This window comes from Gracilinanus agilis, chromosome 3, assembly GCF_016433145.1.
Source record: "Gracilinanus agilis isolate LMUSP501 chromosome 3, AgileGrace, whole genome shotgun sequence".
Lineage (NCBI taxonomy): Eukaryota > Metazoa > Chordata > Mammalia > Didelphimorphia > Didelphidae > Gracilinanus > Gracilinanus agilis.
Window position 1 is genome coordinate 609961197 of NC_058132.1, and position 21373 is coordinate 609982569.

The 21373-nt window shown below is 32.9% G+C and overlaps 1 protein-coding gene across 1 annotated transcript in view; it reads left to right on the top strand.

Annotated features, from left to right (window-relative positions):
- Positions 1-21373, top strand: part of SPAG16 (sperm associated antigen 16) — a 1250545-nt gene that overhangs the window by 547874 nt on the left and 681298 nt on the right. Inside the window, exon 11 of the mRNA XM_044667518.1 lies at positions 18422-18565. Within this exon, the coding sequence (XP_044523453.1) occupies positions 18422-18565 (144 nt within the window). The remainder of the gene's footprint in view (positions 1-18421; positions 18566-21373) is intronic.

The window sequence follows — 21373 nt, forward strand, 5'->3', positions numbered from 1 at the left end:
CCAGTGGCTGAGACTCCCCCAACTGTATAAGCCAGCAGTGAGCACCCCCTCTCCATAAATATAAAAACAAACAGCAAGGATCCCTCCTCCTGTACCAGCAAGTGGCAAGGTTTCCTACTTGGCAAAAAGGATCCCTCATTGGTATAAGCCTGCAATGAGGCTCCCCAACTAGTTCAAGCCAGCAGGTAGATTCTAAGGCTCATAAAAATCAAAAAATGGAGCCGCACTAAAAGAAATTTGGGTCAGAGACTTCTCCAACCCAAGAACAGAGTCCAACTTTAGTGTGCAGAAAAAAGTTACATAATAAACTGGAAAATGATGAAAAAAAACAACAAAAAATTGTCTAACTACATAAAATATTATGGTGACAAGGAAGAACATAGTACAAAACAAGAAGAGAATAATTTCAAATAATCTACAAAGGAAACATCAAAGAAAAATGTGAATTGGAGTCACACACAAAAAGAACCATAAGAGTTTAAATCAAATAAGAGTAGAAGAAAATTGGGAAGAGAAATGAGAATAATGCAAGAAAATAATTAAATAAGGGTCAATAGCTTGGAAAAGAAAGACCAAAAAAGGGGAAGGGGAAAAATATTAAAAATTTCCTTCAAGAAAACAACTCCTTAAAAATTAGAATTGACCAAATGCTTATTGAGGAAAATGAATTAGAATTGGGCAAAGGGAAGATAATAATTCCATGAGACATCAAGAAAAATCAAATACATTTTTAAAAAACAGAAGAAAATTTAAAATTGACCATTGGGAAAAAAACTGACATAGAAAATAGATTAAGGTGAGAAAAATTTAAAATTATTGGACTAATGGCAATTTTGCAGTAATTTTTCTGGGATTTTAAATTTCTTATTCTGGGAGTAAGCAGTGGAGTCTTCCAATTTCTCTTTTACTCTGATTCTAGGTTATGAGTAGTTTTCCTTCATAATTTCTTGAAATGCAATGTCCAGGTTATTCTTGTGATCATGGCTTACAGGAAAAAAATCAGCAATGAAACTATACTAGTCAGAGACCTCAACTTTCACCTCTCAAAACTAAATAAATCAACAGCCCCCAAAAGAAAGAAATTAAAAAGCTGAATAGAATTTTAGAAAAATTATATATGATAGATTTCTGGAGAAAATGGAATAGGAATAGAAAAGAATATACATTTTTATGGATAGCACATGATGTCTATACAAAAATTGGCCATGTACTGTGGCATAGAAATCACACAAACAAATGCAGAAAACAGGAATATTAAATGCATCTTTTTCAGATCACAATGCAATAAAAATTACATTCGATTAAGGGTCATAGAAATTTAGATTAAAATTAATTGGAAACTAATTCTTGAAAATAAGTAAGTCAAATCACAGAAACAATCAGTAATTTCATTTAAGGAAATGACAACAATGAGACAACATACAACATTTTATGGTAAATAGCCAAAGCAGTACTTACAGGGAAATTTATATCTCTAAATGCTCATATCAGTATAGTAGAAAGAGAAAAATAGCACATCAAAGAACTGTGCATGCAACTAAAAAGATTAGAAAACAGACAGATTAAAAATCCCCAATTAAACACCAAGTTAGAAATCTTAAAAAAAATCATCGATGAGATCAATGAAATTAAAAACAAGAAAATCAATAAGCTTATAAATAAAGCTAAAAGCTGGTTTATGAAAATCCAATATAATTTATAAAAAGGAATGATGAAAATCAAGTTACCAAGAATCAAAAATGAAAAGGTTGAATTCACAGTTCATTCTTTGGATGTGGATAGCGCCCTTTCTCATAAGTTCTTCTGGATTGTCCTCTGTTATTGCATTGCTATTAGTAGAAAAGTCTATTACATTCAATTGTGCCATAATGTATTGGTCTCTGTGTACAATGTTCTTTTGGTCTTTTGCTCTGTATCAGTTCCTGGAAGTGAATCCAGTTAATATGAAATTCCTCCAGTTTGTTATTCCTTTCAGTACAATAAAATTCCATCACCATCATATATCACAATGTGTTTAGCCATTCTTCAATCAGTAGATACCTCCTCATTTTCCAATTTTTGCCACCACAAATAGCATGGCTATAAATATTTTTGTATGAGTCTTTTTCCTCATCTTTTTTGGGATACAAATCCAAGAGTAATATGGCTGAGTCAAAGGGTAGGCATTCTTTGAAAGCATAGTTCCAAATTCCCTTGCAGAATGGTTGGGCCAATTCACAACTCCATCAGTTGTGTATTAGTGTCTCAATTTTGACACATGTCCTCCAACAGTTATTGCTTTCTTTGTCGCCATATTGGCCAGTCTGCTAGATGTAAGGTGGTACCTCAGAGTTATTTTAATTTGCATTTCTCTAATTAGGAGGGATTTAGAACACTTTTCATGTGTTTATTGATAGTTTTGATTTCATCATATGAAAACTGCCTATTCATGTCCCTTAACCATTTGTTAACTGGAAGATGATGGCTTGATAAATTTGACTTAGTTCCTTGTATATTTGGGAAATTAAACCTTTGTCAGGATGTTTTGTTATAAAAATGTTCTCCCACTTTGTTGCTTTCCTTCTAATTTCGTTTGCATTGGCTTTGTCTGTACAAAACCTTTTTTAATTTGATGTAATCAAAGTAATTCATTTTGTATTTTGTAATGTTCTCTGTCTCTTGCTGGGTCTTAAATTCCTTCTTTTTCCACAGATCTGACAGGTATACTATTCTATGTTCACCTAATTTATTTGTGATTTCATGCTTTATATTTAACTTATATACTCATTTTGAATTTATCTTGGAATAGGGCATAAGATGTTGATCTAAAACTAATTTTTCCCATATTGTTTTCCAATTTTCCCAACAGTTTTTGTCAAAAACTGAGTTCTTGTCCCAAAAACTGGGATCTTTGGTTTTGTCAAACAATAGCTTGCTGAGGTTATTTACCCCTAGTCTATTCCATTGATACACCCTTCTGTCTCTTTGCCAGTACTATATTGTTTTGATGACCACTGTGTTATAGGACAGTTTAAGATCTGGTACTGCTAAGACCCCCCATACTTTACATTTTTGTTTCAATATTTCCCTCGATATTCTTGATCTCTTGTTCTTCCAGATGAATTTTATTATATTTTTTCTAATTCTATAGAAAAGTTTTTTGGTAGTTTGATAGGTATTGCACTGAATAAGTAGATTAATTTGGGTAAGATTGTCATTTTTATTATGTTAGCTCATTGATTTGATTTTAATTTCGGAAGTAGGAAGCAAAGAGTGGAACTAGGCAGGTGAAGGAGGGAGCAATCTCTCTTGCTTAGTAGAGGCTAAATTACTAAATTAATAAATGCTTATTGAGTTTCAGTTGAATTGAAAAGTAGAGACAAAAGAAGAAACTTGAGTCTTTAATTATGGACTAAAGATTAGTTGTTAACAAAAAAGTCTAATGGCAAAGTTTATTTTGCTATACGATTGTTAATATCACAAGTATTTTCTATACATTGAAAGAGCATCATACCTAATCACAAATTACGTTTCTATTTTCAATAAATGCTCTTAAGAGTAATGGAACCATTTTTAATTTTATTAGTTCTATTTTTTTGTTCTGAGTGGATATAGAAGTTTATTATTTAGCTGTAAAGTTCAGTATAGTGGATAGAACACTGGCTTTGGCAATCAAAAAATTTTGTTCAAAATCTTCCTTGTCCACTTATTCTCTGTCTAACCTATGCAAATCAAAGTCTCCCAGGCTCTCAGTTTCTTCCTTTGTAAAATATGGGGGTTGGGCTAAATGACTCATAGGATCCATTTTATCTCTTTATGGACAATTCTGAATATATCCATAGTAAAAAATTGAAGACAACTTGCAAAGAAATAAATCATATTTTGCCTTAATGGACTAAATGTCACCCTAGTGACTTATTGAAGAAAACTTCCACATGTACCTTAGTTAGTCCTAGATAATCTGGTTTGTGTGGAAGAATGTTTAAAAATTACTTTTAAAAACATTTTCATTTTCTTACAGGTTAACAGGCTTAATTTCAACTTTATTGCATGGGTCAATGCTTTCTAAAAATCCAATTTAACACCATCAGTATTACCATATAATATGGCATAATCCTGTGGCATTTTATAATTAAAACAAAGCTAAGGGATTTAATTCTAAATAGTATTTCCAAAAAAACTAGTGAATTTATTCTTTTAGAAACTCTTGCAGTTTCCATAGTAAACTACAATACTATAAATAATATATTCTTATGCAATGTTTGTATTTCTATTTTAATAATAATTAAACAGTAATATTTTAATGTTTCCAATGATAAAAAGTATAGAAATGATATTTTTATATTTAATGAAATATTTTTACTTAAACTGAAAAGGTGATATTTCTCATTGAGTGAAATATTAACCCTTTGTTTCTGGTTCTTTGCTGTCACAAAAGTACTGATATAAATATTTTGGTTTCTATGCAGTCTGTATATATCTGTATATATGCAGTCTGATATGTCAATAACCTCCTTGGCGTATTGCACTGAGTAGTAAAATCTCAAAAATGGCTCAAAGGATGTAGACATTTTAAAATTTGCATAATTACAAATTTAATGGGAAGTTCATCATAGCTTGATCAATAACTTCTTATTATGCTTATCTTTCCACACCTCTTTCAAATTGGTTTTATCTACTTTTTGTCATCACTGATAATTTTCTGGTTGTGAGATAAACTTTGGGTTTGTTTTAATGTGCATTTATCTTATTGTTAGTGATTTGTAGCATTTTAAAAACCTTGTTAGTATTTTTATAATTCTTCTTTTGAAAACCACTTGTTCCCAGTTTGACCACTTATATTTTGGGAATTACTTTTGGTCTTATATACTTCTAACTCTGATCTATAAACCTTTGAAATGAGTGCATATCTGAGATATTTGATACAAAGATTTTTCCCCATTCATAAGAGTCCCTTCTAATCTCAGATATATTAACTTTATGTGAAAACTTTTCAACTTAACATAATAAAAATGATCTGGTTTACCTCTACTAAATTATCTCTATGCTTTGTTTATTAAGAATTCATTATATATAGCTTTGAAATACACATGACCTACTTGTAGTCTAATATTTTATGGTATAATCTTTAATATATGTCACATACATTTTTATTTTATTATGGAATATGAACTCAGATGATCATCTAAATTTTATTTCTACTAGAATACTTTCCAGTTTTCCAAGCAGTTCTCATCAAACAAGATGTTTTTTGCTTGTTCATTTATGTTTTGGGGTGGATTAAGTATGAGTTTAATAATTTCATTTTTATTCTCTTTTATCTGATCTGTTCCATTGATCTATTTTTCTATTTCTAACCATTATCAAATGGTTTTGATGATTATTTCTTCATATAATAGTTTGAAGTCTGGAAGTTGTATTCCCCTTTCATTCCTACTTGGAAAAAATATTTATTTCAATAATGATAAATTCTCTCAGTAGCCCTTATAAATTAAGTTCTTTTAAACTATTGAAATCACTTCTTTTAGACATAAAAGTTTTACAATGAAGTCCATAATTCTTTAACTTCTTCCATTCAGTAGTTTTACATATGTTACAACAGTAGAACATAATGACATTTCTTTACTATCAAAGAATTCTGTATTTCCTTTTTGCTTTAAAATTCAACATAGCCAGGCCCCTCTGAAGTTCCTTGCTAGTTTTTCAAGAATTAATTAGGCTATTTTAAAGTGACACTTTGCTACTTCTCATTGTTTTTTCCGCTTTTGACTGCACTTGTCTGTTTGCCTCAGTATAATTGATCTTGTTTCATTGTAGGTTTAAATGATCCTTGAAATGTTTAACTTCTCCACACCAACAGCCTCTTTGATATTTCTAAAAGTTATGAGTGAGTTTTTAAAAACTGCAACTCCCCTTTTCTTGAAGTAATATCTTTTCTTAAGAACTAGAAAGCTAAAAACATTTTTAAAAGAGCAAAGAAACACATCTGATACAAATCCAGAATTCAATTATACTGAAATTCAATTAAAGGTGGAAAAATCAACTCAATTCAGTTTTTATCTAGTAAAGATCAAATGTTCTGAGCTAGTCTAATAGCATTAGAAGCAAATATATACACACAAGCACTATTGATGTCACATGTCACAAAATAAAACCATGATAAAATTATTGCTTATTCCGAGCATTTCACAAACAAATACATGTATATGGACATGCACACACATGCACACACAAACAACTAAGGTTTTAGATTTTCAATTTAATTGCACCTAATTCTGAGCAACAGGTACTCTTCATCTACTTGTTTTTTCCTATGAAGAAAGTCAGTCCAAATGCCTTAGAGTCATTATGGATTTTATTTAGAAGTCTCTGAAATGGTTCAGTGTTGGATTCAAGTTAAACAATGTTGCTCCAAAATAGGAGAATCTGAAATACCTTGCTCTCCTCTTCCTCCTTTTCCACCCAATTCTTTTTTTCCGTTTACTCATTCTTTTTCCTTTGGTTACTGCCAGCCTATACTTCCTTTCTATTAGAATTCTATAATACCTTCAAATCAATAGGTTAATAATAATAAAGTCATAAGATTGTGTGAAGTCTCAAGATCATTTGTTTCATTTCCATTCTTTTGTGAAAAAGATGTATTTGTCATCCCTCATGCTAAGGGATAAAGATAATTTATCTCTTGATATCTAAAGGACTATATACTTGTATAGAAAGATTTGAAGTTTAATTTCCCAGCCCATGTGTAAACTGGCAGGTCTCCAAAAGTAAGGTTAGCTTCGTTTTGCCCTCAGGCCTCAAATATATCTTTGAGAGTTTCAGTTGTTTTCCTCTAATCTATAAGCTTGAATTCTCATTCCAGTATATTTTCCCCAATTGTAAACATCAATGATTAGTATTCAATTTCATCTAAACAATGAGCATCAATTATATTTTTGAATGGATATTTATGTACTATAAAGATAACAAGAACAAAAGTTTTAAAAAATTGCCCTAAACACTTTTGTATACAAACTTCCCATTACCATCTTGGTCTCTGATCAGAGTGACTCAAATTTAACATGACCGTTAAGAGCATTTATCCTATCAAAATCACTTCTGAATATTGCATAGGTGATGGATAAATCATTGTCACTCCCCCTTGGCTACCTTGGATCTATACTGGGTCAAACAGGTCAGCAGAGACTTTGATCCTTAAGGTTAGCCAAAAGTCTCAAAAAGATTCTCTTGGCTTCTCATTCTGATTTTTAGAGGCTCAGAAGGTATGTCTTCAATACCACTTTATATGAAAGCAGAGAAGGATAAATGCAAAGAGGGAAAGAAAGAACATTTATGTCCATTCATGCATAGCCTGTTAGCCTTTGGAGATGACTGAGACTCTTCCAACACCTGCAATTGACATCATTGCTCTGTCTTTTATTTTTAATTTGCAAAGATATTTTATTTTACAAATTATATGTGATAATAATTTTCTATATTTATTTTCTGAAGTTATATGATCCAAATTATCTTTCTCCTACTCTTGCCTCTTCCTTTCCAGAGATAGTAAGTAATTTCATCTGAGTTATACATTAATTATTATGAAAAACATTTCCATATTCATTTTTGTAAAATAATACTTATATAAAACCAAAACCTCTAAATAAAAAAATCAAATAAACTAAAGTAAAACATTGTATACTTTGATCTACATTCTGATTCCAAAAGTACTTTCTCTGGAGATGGATAACATTCTTTGTCATAAGTCCCTCAGAATTATCCTGGATCATTGTGTTGCTGACAGTTGCTAAATCTTTCACAGTTGATCATTCTCCAATATTGCTGTTACTGTGAACAATGTTCTCCTGATGCAGTTTATTTCACTTGAATCAGTTATTGTGGGTCTTTCCAGGCTTTTCTGAGGTTGTGCTGCTCATCATTTCTTATTATGGCTCTCTTCAACACATCCAGGCAATTAGGTGAACACTGAATAGTATACTTGTCAGATCTTTCGAAAAGGGTTTTAAACCAAGCAAAGGATTTTAAAACCAAGCAAGAGTTACAAAAAAATTACAAAATGTAAAATAAATAATTTTGATTACATTAAATTAAAAAGGTGTTGTATAAACAAAACCAATGCAACCAAATTAGAAAGGAAGCAACAAATTGGGGAAAAAACTCTTTATAGCCAAAAACTCTGACAAAGGTCTAATTACTCAAATAAATAAGGAGATAAACCAATTGTACAAAAAAAAAAACAAGTCATTCCCCAATTGATAAATGGGCAAGAGACATGAATAGGCAATTTACAGATAAAGAAATCAAAACTAGCAATAAGCACATGAAAAAGTGCTGTAAATCTCTTGTAATTAGAGAAATGCAAATCAAAACAACTCTGAGATACCACCTCACACCTAGCAGAGTGACTAAAATGAGAGCAAAGGAAAGTAATGAATGTTGGAGGGGATGAGGCAAAATTCAGACTTTAATGCATTGCTGGTGAAGTTGTGAATTGAAACAACCATTCTAGAAAGCAATGTGGAACTATGCCCAAAGGGCTTTAAAAGACTGTTTATCTTTTGACCCAGCCATACCACTGCTGGGTTTGTACCCCAAAGAGATCATAGGGAAAAAGACTTATACAAAAATATTTATAGCTGCACTCTTTGTGGTGGCAAAAAAATTGGAAAATGAAGGGATGTCCTTCAATTGGGGAATGGCTCAACAAATTGTGGTATCTGTTGTTGATGGAAAAGAATAATGAACTGGAGGAATTCCATGTGAACTGGAACGACCTCCAGGAACTGATGCAGAGTGAAAGGAGCAGAACCAGGAAAATCATATACACAAAGGCTGATACACTGTGGTACAATCCAATGTAATGGACTTCTTTACTAGCAGCAATGCAATGATCCAGGATGACTCAGAGGGGCTTATGAGAAAGAACACTATCCATATTCAGAGGAAGAACTCTGGGAGTGGAAACACAAAAGAAAACCAAATGCTTTATCATATGGATTGATAGGAAAATGATTGGGGATATTGACTATAAAAGATCACCCTAGTGCAAATATCAATTGTATGGAAATAGGTCTTGATCAATGACACATATAAAACCTAGTTGAATTTATCATCAGCTATGGGAAGGGGTTGGGGGAAGGGAGGGAAAGAACATCAATCTTGTAGCCATGGAAAAATATCTTAAATTTATTAATTAAATAAAATTTTCAAGGATAAAAAATTAAAAAAAAATATGTACATTCAGGCAAAAAGACAGAGGTGTGGATTAATGCCATTAGCATATATTTCATTTAAGTTCACCAGCCAAACAAAGGTCTGTTTCTTCACCATGTAGTTAGCAGATTAGAATCAATTTCAGAAAGTCTGTGCATTCTCTAAATAAGGGTACAGGAATTTCCATTACCTATTATCATGCCTTTCTGGAGGTGGGTTCCCTAATCTATGCAATGTGAGCTGACAGCAGATAGAACATACTGATTATGCTTGAGGCCACTATTATATTTGGAATCAGAAAGACCTGTGTTGAAATTCTCCCTCTTCCAACTATGAGCATAAGGCAAGTCACTTAAAATTTTTGCACCTCAATTTCTTAATCTGTACAAATGACATTCATAAGAATCCTAGCTAACAGGATTATTTTAAGGTTCAAATGAGATAATGTCTTTAAAGCGCTTTATAATCCTTTATATTTTATATAAATGCCAGCTATTATTACTATTGTTATTATTATTACTCTTTTTACAGGAAAGCAGATTCTCCTACTACTATCAACAGTCCATGTCATTGTTTCACACTCCTTAGCACAGGAATTTTTGCTTTATATTACAAAAGCATCTATTTTCAATTACCAATATACTAAAGGAGATAGAAATGAGACATTTTATATTCAAAGCAATGCAGAATTCTTCTAAACTGCTGAAACATGAAATAACCAAATAAACTTTATTATTTAAATGGGTTTCTTAACAGCACAAACTGTATAATGTAACTTTTTAAACTTGTAAAACCATAATGTACTACAGTAATTTCACATCATGAGGCAGTGTATATAAAGCTATGTAGCATAAAAATATTCAGCATTTAAGATGTTAGAAGGTTTTGTTAGACATGTTGGTAACTATGGGAAGTAGTCTTTTTTATTCCTTGGTCCCATTTCTCTCAAAAAAGTGAGACTCAGTTTCCTATTTTGAATGATTAAAATTGTTTTCAAGATTTCTGTGTGTGTATATATATGTACATAAATGTATATATTTATGTTATATATGTAAAATATATGTGTATGTGTTTATATGGTGTTGTTCAATAATGTCTGTCTTCATAATCCCATTTAGGATTTTCTTAACAAAAATACTGTAATAATTTGCTATTTCCTTCTTTAGCTCATTTTACATATGAGGAAACTGATGATTGCTCAGTCACACAGCTAGTGAGTGTCTGAACCTGGATTTGAATACAGATCCTCCTGACTCTATGTCTAGCACTCTATCCACTCTGCTACCTAGGTGCCCACTTTTTTTCTTTGGGTTAGCTCATCTCCTTCACATTCACAGTAATGATCACTAACTATGAATTTATTTTGCAAACATTTGCCTGAGGTTATCCTCCTTTCCCTACTTTGATTCTGACCCTTCTCAAAAATCTGTCTTGCTTCTGAGTCCTGCTGCCCCTATCACATTCCTCCATATTTCTTAACCCCTTTCCCTTCTGTTTCCCTATTGAGTCAGATAGATTTCTTTAAACCAATTATTATGAGAGTGAGGTTCAATCATTGTCTGCCATGTCCCACTCATTTTCCCTCTATTGTAAAAGTCTTCCTTGTGTGCCTCTTTATGTTAGAAAATTTGCCCTATTCTACCTTTCTGTTTCCATTATCCCAATGTATCTCTCTTTCTCACCCTTACATTCCTTCTCCAGACATTACCCCAACATAATTAATTTACATCCATGCCCTCTGTATATGTAGACTCCTTCTAACTGCCTTATTAGTGATAAAGTTCCTATGTATTATATGTATCCTCTTCTCAAATAGGAATGTGAAAAATTTAATTCTATTAAATCCCTAATGATAATTCTTCAAGTTGATCTTCTAAGTTTCTCTGGAATCTTCTGTTTGAATGTCAAATTTTCTATTCAGCTCTGGTCTTTAATTAAGAATGCTTGTAAGTCCTCAATTTCATTAAATCTCTATTTTTCCCTAAAGAATTATATTCAGTTTTGCTGGGTAAGTTGTTCTTGGTTGAAACCATAGTTCTTTTGTCTTCCAAAATAACATATTCCAAACCCTCTACTCATTTAATATGGAAGCTGCTAAAGCTTGTGTGTGATCCTGGCTATAAGTCCATAATATTTCAATTATTTCTAGTTTCTTGTAGTATTTTCTCCCTGACCTGGCAGCTCTAGAATTTGTTCTTGGAAGTGGGACAGCTAGGTGGCTCAGTAAATTGAGAGCCAGGCCCAAAGATGGGAGGTCCTAGTTTCAAATATGGCTGCAGACACTTCTTAGCTATTGCAATGGATAAAAAGGGGGGTACACTAAAGTTATGGTGTGCTCTCCTTCCCTTGCTGAGTGACAGAGGGGTAAAAGGTGATTGAGATGAGAGGAGAGGAATGAAGGGATGACTGGGTTTAGAGGAATGGATAAGGCAATGAATTATTTTAGTATTACATAGCTAAAAGTAATGTTTGTATTGTTGAAAATTACTTTTGAAAACAGCATAATATTTTACCTAATATTCATCAACAATTGCGTGAATTTACTTTTCTGAATACAAGATATAAATAGAATTGTAAATATTCCAGAAATGCCAACTGTGAAAAAAAATTTGGACCGCCATTTAAATGAATCTTAAAATTAATATTTTATTTGTTAAACAGCTAGATAATTCAATATTTCAATTACCTCTCTTTAAAATTGTGCTATTTGTATTTAGAGATGGAGGAGAAACAAGTGAATGGTTTACATATTCAAAAGATACACATATCTTAATTCCGAATCAATCTTCACTCTCCTGTAAATCTTCAGTTTTAGCATAAGATAGCCCTTATGAAGAGAAATGAAGCAAAAACGGTTTAATTCCTTAAAGTGAAAACAAGAGGATCCAACTAATATTCCTTATTGCAATATTTTGGGGGATAAATTTGCTATCTCTTGAAAAAAGCAGTCCAATAAGTAGGCACTCAAATATATTATCTATTTTATTTAATGGTGTTTACCATGTACATGCAAAATTATTCTTAAAGAATAGCATTGTGGCAAAGGAAAAAGAAAGCTTTTAAAATGCATGTTGTTTAATCTACAGTAAAAAGAAGAATTTCTGTTGCAGTATATTTCATTTTTATGCACTTTGTGTAGTATTTTTGTTTTACAACATTTTTTGCCTCATAGGCATAGGACTGCATTGAAAGGGTGTGAACAATTCCTGTAGTATCTTTTCTTGAATTCATTGAGCTTTTTCCAAGATGTGACTGAGACAAATCATTAGCACTATGATTTGAAAATAAGACTTTAGCCTAAATATTTGTTTGTATGTAATATTTTTATCTATGTTTGTATCTTACTCAGAGTCTAAATTTGTTGAGGTTAGGAATTTTTCCTTGGTTCTTCCCTAACATAAAATTTTACAAGTAGAAAAACTTTGTAATTGTTGAATGGCCAACTGAATGACTATATGAATGAATGAATGTCAGGAAATTTGCTATCTGCAGTTAAAGTAATTTTACGTTATTTTAGAAATACCTCAGTCCAACTAGAAATCTGTGAAACAATTACTGAGAATAAAAGACAAATTATATATAGAAGAACCAATGCCTTGCTATTGTCTTTGTTGATGTTGATGGTAGTGGTAATAGGATTTCCCCTGACTAAAAAATAAGGTTACTTTTTCTTTCTTTATTATCTCAGCAGATCTGTAGGTCTGCTCAGCTTCAAATCAAAGAAAAGCCATCAAGAAGTATTAAGAGATGGCTATCAGAGTACTTCACACTTCATTAGAAAACTGTAAAAACAATTACTGGATCTTTAGGGACATTTTAAAAGGAGTTTCAAAATAGATAGAACAGATGAGCTAAAATCTCTTCTGATTGTTCATTCTCACTCTTTTCACAATATAACCAGACAAAATGCTAAGAAAGACATCATGATAAAATGGAAAACATTTTAGATTTGGAATCAAAACACCTAGATTTGAATTCTCATTCAACTTTTTACCAAGTTTGTGACTTTGAGCAAGTTCATTAATCATTGTGGGACCAACGTTACTTATCTGTAACATATGGGACTGTGCCTTCACAGGTAATTTCTAGATTTCAGTCTGTCACCCTGTAATTCTAAGTCATCAGCATCATTAAATATTTCTTATGAATTTTCTTACTTTAGAGTTATAAATGCAATATGAAGAAGCCCAAATTAAAACCTACCCTTTGATAGTTTTTTTTAAATTTTTCAGGAAAGTAACATTCTGTAAATAGAGAAAATTTTGTCCAAAAAGGGAAACGTTGGACCCTGCTGGAGCATCAGTGATTCTTGAGAGTGTCAAAAGATTGTTCAGCTACCAATTTCAAGTTCCTTTCCCTTATGAATGAAATCACTGGGCTATCAATGGCTTTACATATTTCTATAACTATTTATGGTGGGGGGGGCGGGGAAAAAGAAAAGGAATTCTGCCCACACAAGCTGCTTGCTTGGGACAAAAATATCCTCTCTCTCCTTCCACTTACTATCACAGATTTTTACAATAATCCAGATGCAAGATTCTCTTTCTTCCTTTTGTCCAATCCCATGGGAGTGGGGGTGGGGTGGTTCACTATGACATTTCAAATCTTGAACATGTGATTTTCAACATTATATGCCCTTAAAGACCCCCCATGATAAAAAACCCATGACTAAATAGTCATTCACAAGTAGCTTTATTCATCTATGTTTTATTTTTATGTTTAGATTTTATAAATATTTTAAGGGAAGGAAGTATGTTTTTCCATTTCTTGTATCTCAGTATCAAATAGAATAGGGCTATGAGGGCAGAAGGTATTCAACAATGTTAGTAATACTTATTGGCCATTGGCTCACCAAGTATTTGTGTCCACCAAGATCAGTGATGTTGAACCTATGGTAGAGGTGCCAAAAAAGGCATGCAGAGCACTCTCTGTGGGCAAGTTCCCCCGCCCCAACATTTCTTTACTAGAAAGGCAGAGGAACTCTGGCAGAGCTGTTCCCCTCCCCCTCTCCACCACACCTGATGACATTTTTTTTTCACATCACCTGCCCCTCTGCACAGTAGCCCAATGGGAGTGCACAGGGAGTAAGGTGGGTGGGTCATAGGTGGTAGAGATGGAGGGGAGTGGAGCACTTAAGTCACTCCCATTTCCCTTTCTACACTTGCTGAGGGCATTCCTCACTTTACCCATTCCTCCATCTAGCAGTCCAATGGGAGGGCTTCCTCCTGTCCCTGTACGAAGTAATGTGGTGGGCATGGCATGGCACTTGTTCTGGGAGGTGGGGTGGAGGCAGGCCCCTGCATTATATTTCTAAAAGGTTTGCCATCATTCACCTAAATAATAATAATCCCTGTTTGCCTGTGCTTGCTGGAAGGGGGAAATTCTTTTCCTAAAGCTGTGAATCCTATATACATTTTATATAAATTCTGTGATTTCTTCCCTGGGCTCTCCACATATTAGTGTTCTTTTCTCCTTAAGATGACCTTTTGTTAACTTATTTGAATGCTTGTTGTATTGGCCTAGTATAAGATAAAATCCTTGTGGGGACAGGATATATTTGATTTGTGCCAAGATTGTTGGTATAATTGTTTCTGTTATATGTTGGTAAGTAATATTTGAAGCAAAGAAGATATGAAAAATCCAAAATTATGAATAGAGTAAAGCAACAATAACTGCTTTAAAATAGTAGCAAAATATTATATTGAAAAGTAAGAAAGAAAATAAATTAGGTAGTTAGGTAAAGGAGGTTTTGAAGTTTGGTGTACATAAAACCATTTTGGAAAGAATCATCCAAACTGGTTTTGTGTTTTTATTTATTTCTTAACTGCTACAAATAATACATCATTCAAAAGATACTTTTAAAAGTAATCTCTCAAACTTCTTAAATCCATCAATGATTTTTGTTACCTTCGCTAAAGGGGCTAATTTATCATCTAGTTGAGTGTGTATCTGTCTGCCAAGAACACTGCAAAGCAACATATATCACACTCATTAGTGGCAAAGATTTTGTTGGCCTTATTATGTGTTTGAATAAGGAATTCATTTAAATCTGATATGTTTTACCTATCGTATTTTTCTCCTAATTAAGTCTTATAAATGCACTCAGTTTCAACTGCAATAAATTCCATGTCTGAATATGTCTCCTAAAAGTCACAAAGCATCATTACTAGACATTTCAATATGAATAATTCACTTTAGGCTTTTTTCTATTGTGAAACAACAACAACAACAACAACAACAACAACAAGAGCACTGTGATAGAAGGCTAGATTTGGTATCAGGATGACACAGAACCAAATCTTCCATTTGACCCTGACTGGCTTTATGAACTTGGGCAAAACATTCAACCTTTCTCACCTGAGTTTCTTCCTTCCCCTTGAATGCTAAAAATAGTACTTGATGTTTTCAATTCCCAGGGTTGCTTCTAAGCTCAATAGAAATAATTTATATTTCTATCTGTACTGATCCACATCTATTGTTATACCTATATCTATGTATTTCTATACTTTTGTCTATTTTCATCTGTGTTGTTCAGTCATTTCAAGTGTGTCTGATTCTTTGGGACCCAATTTGGGTTTTTTTTTTCACAAGATGCTAAAGTGTTTGTCATTTCCTTCTTCAGCTCACTTGACAGATGAGAAAACTTAGATAATAGAGTTTAGTGCCTTGCCCAGAGTCACATAACTAGTAAGTGTTTGAGGCCAGATTTGAACTCACAAAATTAAATCTTCTTGACTTTGGTACCCTATCCACTGTACCACCAAGGTGTCACATCTCCATCTCTACCTATATCTATTCACTGATATCTGTGTCTATTTCTATTTCTATCTTAATCTCTATCTCTATCTCAATCCATACCTTTCTTGATATCTAAATCTTTACTTTCCCATTTCTGGTGTTTGGAAAATTTTCAATTACTCTATCCAAGGACCAGTTATCAATCTGGCAGAATTGTCAGTATCGTATATGTTACAAATTGGTGAGTGGCATTTAGAGCATAAGGAAAAGTTATAAGAATAGCCCAAAATAGGAATAAAGCAATACAACAAAAACCACAGTAGAGTAGTTTCAGGAATACTGTATTAGAAAGTAAGAACCAAGAGAAATTGGTCAAATGGGGGACCCCTAAAAGGAATAAGACATTTATGATATTCAGTGTACAAAATAATATACAAAACATGATAGGCAGGGAAGTGGGCTTGGAATGAGGAAGACTATCTTTGTGACTCTCAATGTCATTCAGTTGGGTTTCCTCTTCCACAAAATAATGAGGTGTTTGGACCTTGATCTCCAAGGTTCTGTGTAGCTCTAAATTTATCCTACTTGGAACATTAAGAGAGGATGACTGCATTTATTTATGCCTCCAAGACTTCTTCCAACACTTACTGAAGAGGACTGCCAAAGTTCTTTTGCTTGCCTCTAGAGAAGTAAGTCCTGATTTTACAATTACCTTTTTCATTATGAAACAGAGAGGGGGAAAAACATTAATTGTTTCCTTTTATGTGGAGCTAGGCATACAAGTACAAAAATGAAGCAGCCTCTGCCTTCAGAGTATTTACATTCTAGTAGCAGGATCAATAATCTAGATAACTAGGGTAGGGAGTTTTGGTCTGGGGCCTCTTTGGACTCTTGAGTGGAGCCAGAGGAAATCAAAGAAGCAAAAGTTGTATTTATTTCTATGCCAAGAGCAATGTGGTGGAGCTAGTATAGTGTTGGGTCTGGAGATATTGGGGGTAAGAGATGTTTCCTGTAAAGTGTGACAGAGTTGATGACAACATACCCTGGTGGGGATGGCTGTATGGGATGGAAGCATTGTCTGTTGCTAGCTAATTAGAGTGAATGAAGGGAATTTACATTTAACAAATAGTTCAAGTTAAGAGTACTTTAAAGAGTAAAAGTTCTTTTCTGTTATTTATTTGAGGGGAGGAACAATTCCATTACTGCAAGAACTGCAAAGAAAGCGTTGTAAACATAGATAATAAATTCTCTTTGGTGAAAGCATAAATGAATTGTGGACCATTTGAACTGATAGAGACCTTAGAGTTATGAAGTACAACCCTCTCATTAAACAGATGAAAAAACTGAGGTTGGGATAGCTGAAGAGATTTGCTTAAGTCATGCTAGTAACTAATGACTGAGCTAGAATTAGAATTTAGTTTATCTAACCTCTGCTTTAGAAATTTAAAAAAAATGCACCCATTCACCTATTAACCTTAGATGCTCCTCATTTTAGAGAATGTTAACTCCAGAACTGAAAAAATGTTGATGATTCTGAACTCATCCCAGTAGGAGTGATTCATAAGTTAGTCTTTTTACATACTTCTTTCTCATTTCCCAATTTTTCTATAGAGGGTGGAGAGTGCCTTCTGAATCTTGCATACTTTAAAGTAATATGTGTGCTCTGCATTAATGGAGCCAAATTTAAGTGGTACATTAGAACGGAGTTTGATATACTTCACTTTATTGGGACAGTGGAATATGGAATTAAAATTTCATTAATAGTATTTATTAAAAGAGCTATGGTAATATAATAATAATTCATGTTCTTTTTGTAGGTGATGTCTAATTTAAAGATATATTATGTTCTCCAAGGAACTTTTCTGTAATATTAAAGAATAGAATGTTTCTTCAACTAGCTCAATGCAAGATTATTGAGTGCAGATAGAAGATTGAGGTTTTTTTTTTTTTTAATTTAGTAATGATAAAGATCTTTAACTAATTGCAATTCAGGGACATCACAGCTCTGACTGCAGGAATGCCCTTTAAGGTGTTTCTTAATCATAATTATTACCTCTGTGACTTCAGGTGAATCACTTCCTCCCTCTAGGCCTCAATTTCTTCTTCTGGAAAAGGACATGTATGTACTAATTGATTTCTAAGGTTCCTTCTAGTTCTGAATCTATGCCACATAACTAATTTATGATTAGCCAAATAAAATTTCATATTGGAATTGAGATATGATATCCTTAAAAGAAGGGTAGAAAAGGGACTTGGAAGATCCATGTGCTATATTTTCTTAGTCAAATCATGGTTCTTATAGCTGGAAAGAAACAATTAGAGTTCATATGCCCTAATTCCCAATATTATATCCAAGGTAACACTGTTAGTTTGTGGCAGAGCTGAGAGTGTCTCTCTATCACAGTAATTATTACTTTGAGTTCATAGGTCCTATTTTGAAACATTGAATGTTCCAATAATACTTCCCCCCTTTTCTTTCCTTCCTATGCAGTGTTGCCATACACCCTCGAAAAGAAATCTTAATATCCTGTAGTGAAGATCATCACTGGAAGATGGTGGGCATCCCCAAAGGCAATGTAATCCTGACAGGTTGTGGTCACACTGATTGGCTTTCTGGCTGCTGTTTCCATCCAAGGTTAGTTTAAAAATCCTCCTGAACGAGGACTAATCCCTATTGGGAATATGTTTGTTTGCTCTTCTTCCTGTTTCTCACTGATTTGATGACTCTCTTTCTCTGTGCAATCTCATACCCTCCACTGAATTTCTAAACATGTAGATAAATGTTCCTCTGACTTTCATTATGTTGACTTTAGATTGATTGCTTTTGGTATTTGGTACATCTGAAACTTAGTCCACATGCTGATGCATCTAACAAAGAGTAATAAGCTTTTCAGGACAAGCATTATTAATTCTCCTTGTGCTCATAAACCATGAAAAGGCTATACAGATTTTTAGTCAATAATACATACCAGGGTTTGCATTCCTTATGTTTATCTCACATTTTGTTTTTAGAATTATGTTGTCTTCAAAATCCAGAGGTGGTGAAGATTTTATAAATTAAATGATTCAAGGAATACTAAAAGATAAAATATATCAATAAGAAATGAGTTGTATGTGCTGATGCTTCATATCATTTTGAGATGTAAAATTGGGAATCAGAATAAATACATGGGTTAACCCCGAAAGAGCCAAATAGCAAGTAGCAATGAGATGCCAAACCCAGGAGTAATTTAAACAGCTTCATTGCTTATGCCAGTGTATCTACAAATGCCCTAAACAACAAATTCTATCAGAGTATCCCCATAGTCAACTGTAACCCGATCCTAGCTTTCTTTGCCAGTCTCTGTCTGCTGCATTATACATGAATTCTATCATACTTAGTTTCAGACCTAGGTTGACCTGAGACCTGTATTTTATCAAAGGGTGCATTATCTGAGCCAACACTCAATACCTGTTAACAGGCAGCTTAAGAATATGTTGGCTCTTAAGCTTTTAGATATTTAAAATAGAATATATTGTTCAGTGTTGGTTTCTTTATCAGTTAACAGCCCAGGGGAATGTGGTATTTGTGAACATCATTTTGTTTTTATTTTTTTAAATAATTGCTTCTATTTTATACTGTTTTGATATTATTTTAACCTTAAATAAAGCAATAATTTTCATCTTTGTATTATCATTGTACTCATATTTATTCTTCTTCATATTCCCTGCACTTCCCACTTTTTGACACTACCCCATTTTCATGCAGTAAGAAAAAAAACAAAGAAAAGCAAAACCTACCACTGCCTTTAGTATAATTTGAACCTCAATAATCAATGTGATCAGATTCATTTGTTTTTCATTTACTATAGTATGAGTCTTTTTACGAATCAGCCAGTTTTTATAACAAGGTTTTTTAAAACTACTTTCTGTCAGGTGTTGTGATAGTCTGAGGGGATACAAATACAATAAGTGAATGAAACAATTCTCATTCACGTGGAGCTTACATTCCAATGAGGACAAACAACATTTCTGTATGGTATGTAAATATATACAGAATGAATATAAAGATAATAAATGGAAATAAATAAAAGATAGAAAGGGAAGGCACTTGTTACTGGGAGAATCAAGAAAGCTTACTACCTGTAAAGTTAATGCTTGAGCTTCATCTTGAAGGTAAAAAGGGGCATTTTGAAATGGAAACAAGGAAGGAACATATTCTAGGTATGAAGGATAGCTAGTATAAAAGCAGGGAGGCAGGAGATCAAGTATCTTCTATGATTACTACAAGGCATCTTTCACATTTAACTTGGTAGGCAATGTTCTACTACTGCACAGAATTTTCTTTTACATGTCTGTGAAGCCCATTTGTTTTTATTGATGTTTTGGATACCACCACTGACTCTTTCTCCTTCTTTCCCCTAATCCCAATCAATTTCCTGTGAAGATACAAAGTTGTACTAGATCTTAATGTGAAATCAAATAAATTATAAGATTTCAAGTTAAAAATTGATTGGGAGTTCAAAAGATTATTCTGTGCACTTTATTTTCGTTAATCCTCCTAAAATATTATTTATTTTTAGCATTAGGTAATTCACCAGAATTGAATTTATGAGCATATAGTACATTCTATATCTAATATATAAACAGAACACTGTCAGTCTCTCACCTCTAACCAACATAAAACTCATCTCTGAAAACAGAGAAAATACAATTATAAGTGCAGGCTATCACTTATATAGCTGCTGGGCATACTAATCAGATTTTGATAATGTTTTGTTACCATGACACCCAGTGACTCATAGACTCAAAAAAGATTTTCTCATTAGTGTTTGACCAACATAAAGGCCTTTCAATAGGGCCTCCTGGTTTCCCATTCAATTATTGAAATTAAAATGAGGTGAGGGACATCATTATTCACTCACAATATGAATTTACTCTCACTGTTTGGCATGGTAGGAGAGAAGTGAAATGCTGCTACAGTATTTGTCTTCTATTAGTGCATGGAAATAAAAATAGTGGGACTGAATACATTTCACCATAGGAGATTTCATGCAGGGACATTAACCATTATATTATGATCATATTCTGGAGTGAAATGAAAGAACGAAAAGTAGGTTTGTATGCCATAATTATTAGGACAAAAAAAGATCAATTCTTAAAAGTTCAAACAAAAGAACTCTTAATTTTTTCACATCTTTTAATTGCTCACAGATAAGACTGTAGAATCCTTGTGTCTTTCAGGAATAAATCTTAATGCTTTAATAGTATTAAGAAATATAAACATTTTATATTTTAATCAATTCAATTGGCATTCTTTAAGTTCCTGGTATATGCAAAGCACTTTGGAAAGTCTTTGGTATACAAAATTGAAAATTAATCATTTCCTGCCTTCAAGGAGCTTGCATTATTTTAGGTGAGCACAACACATATGAAGGCAAGAAAAATAGTGTATAGTTTGAAG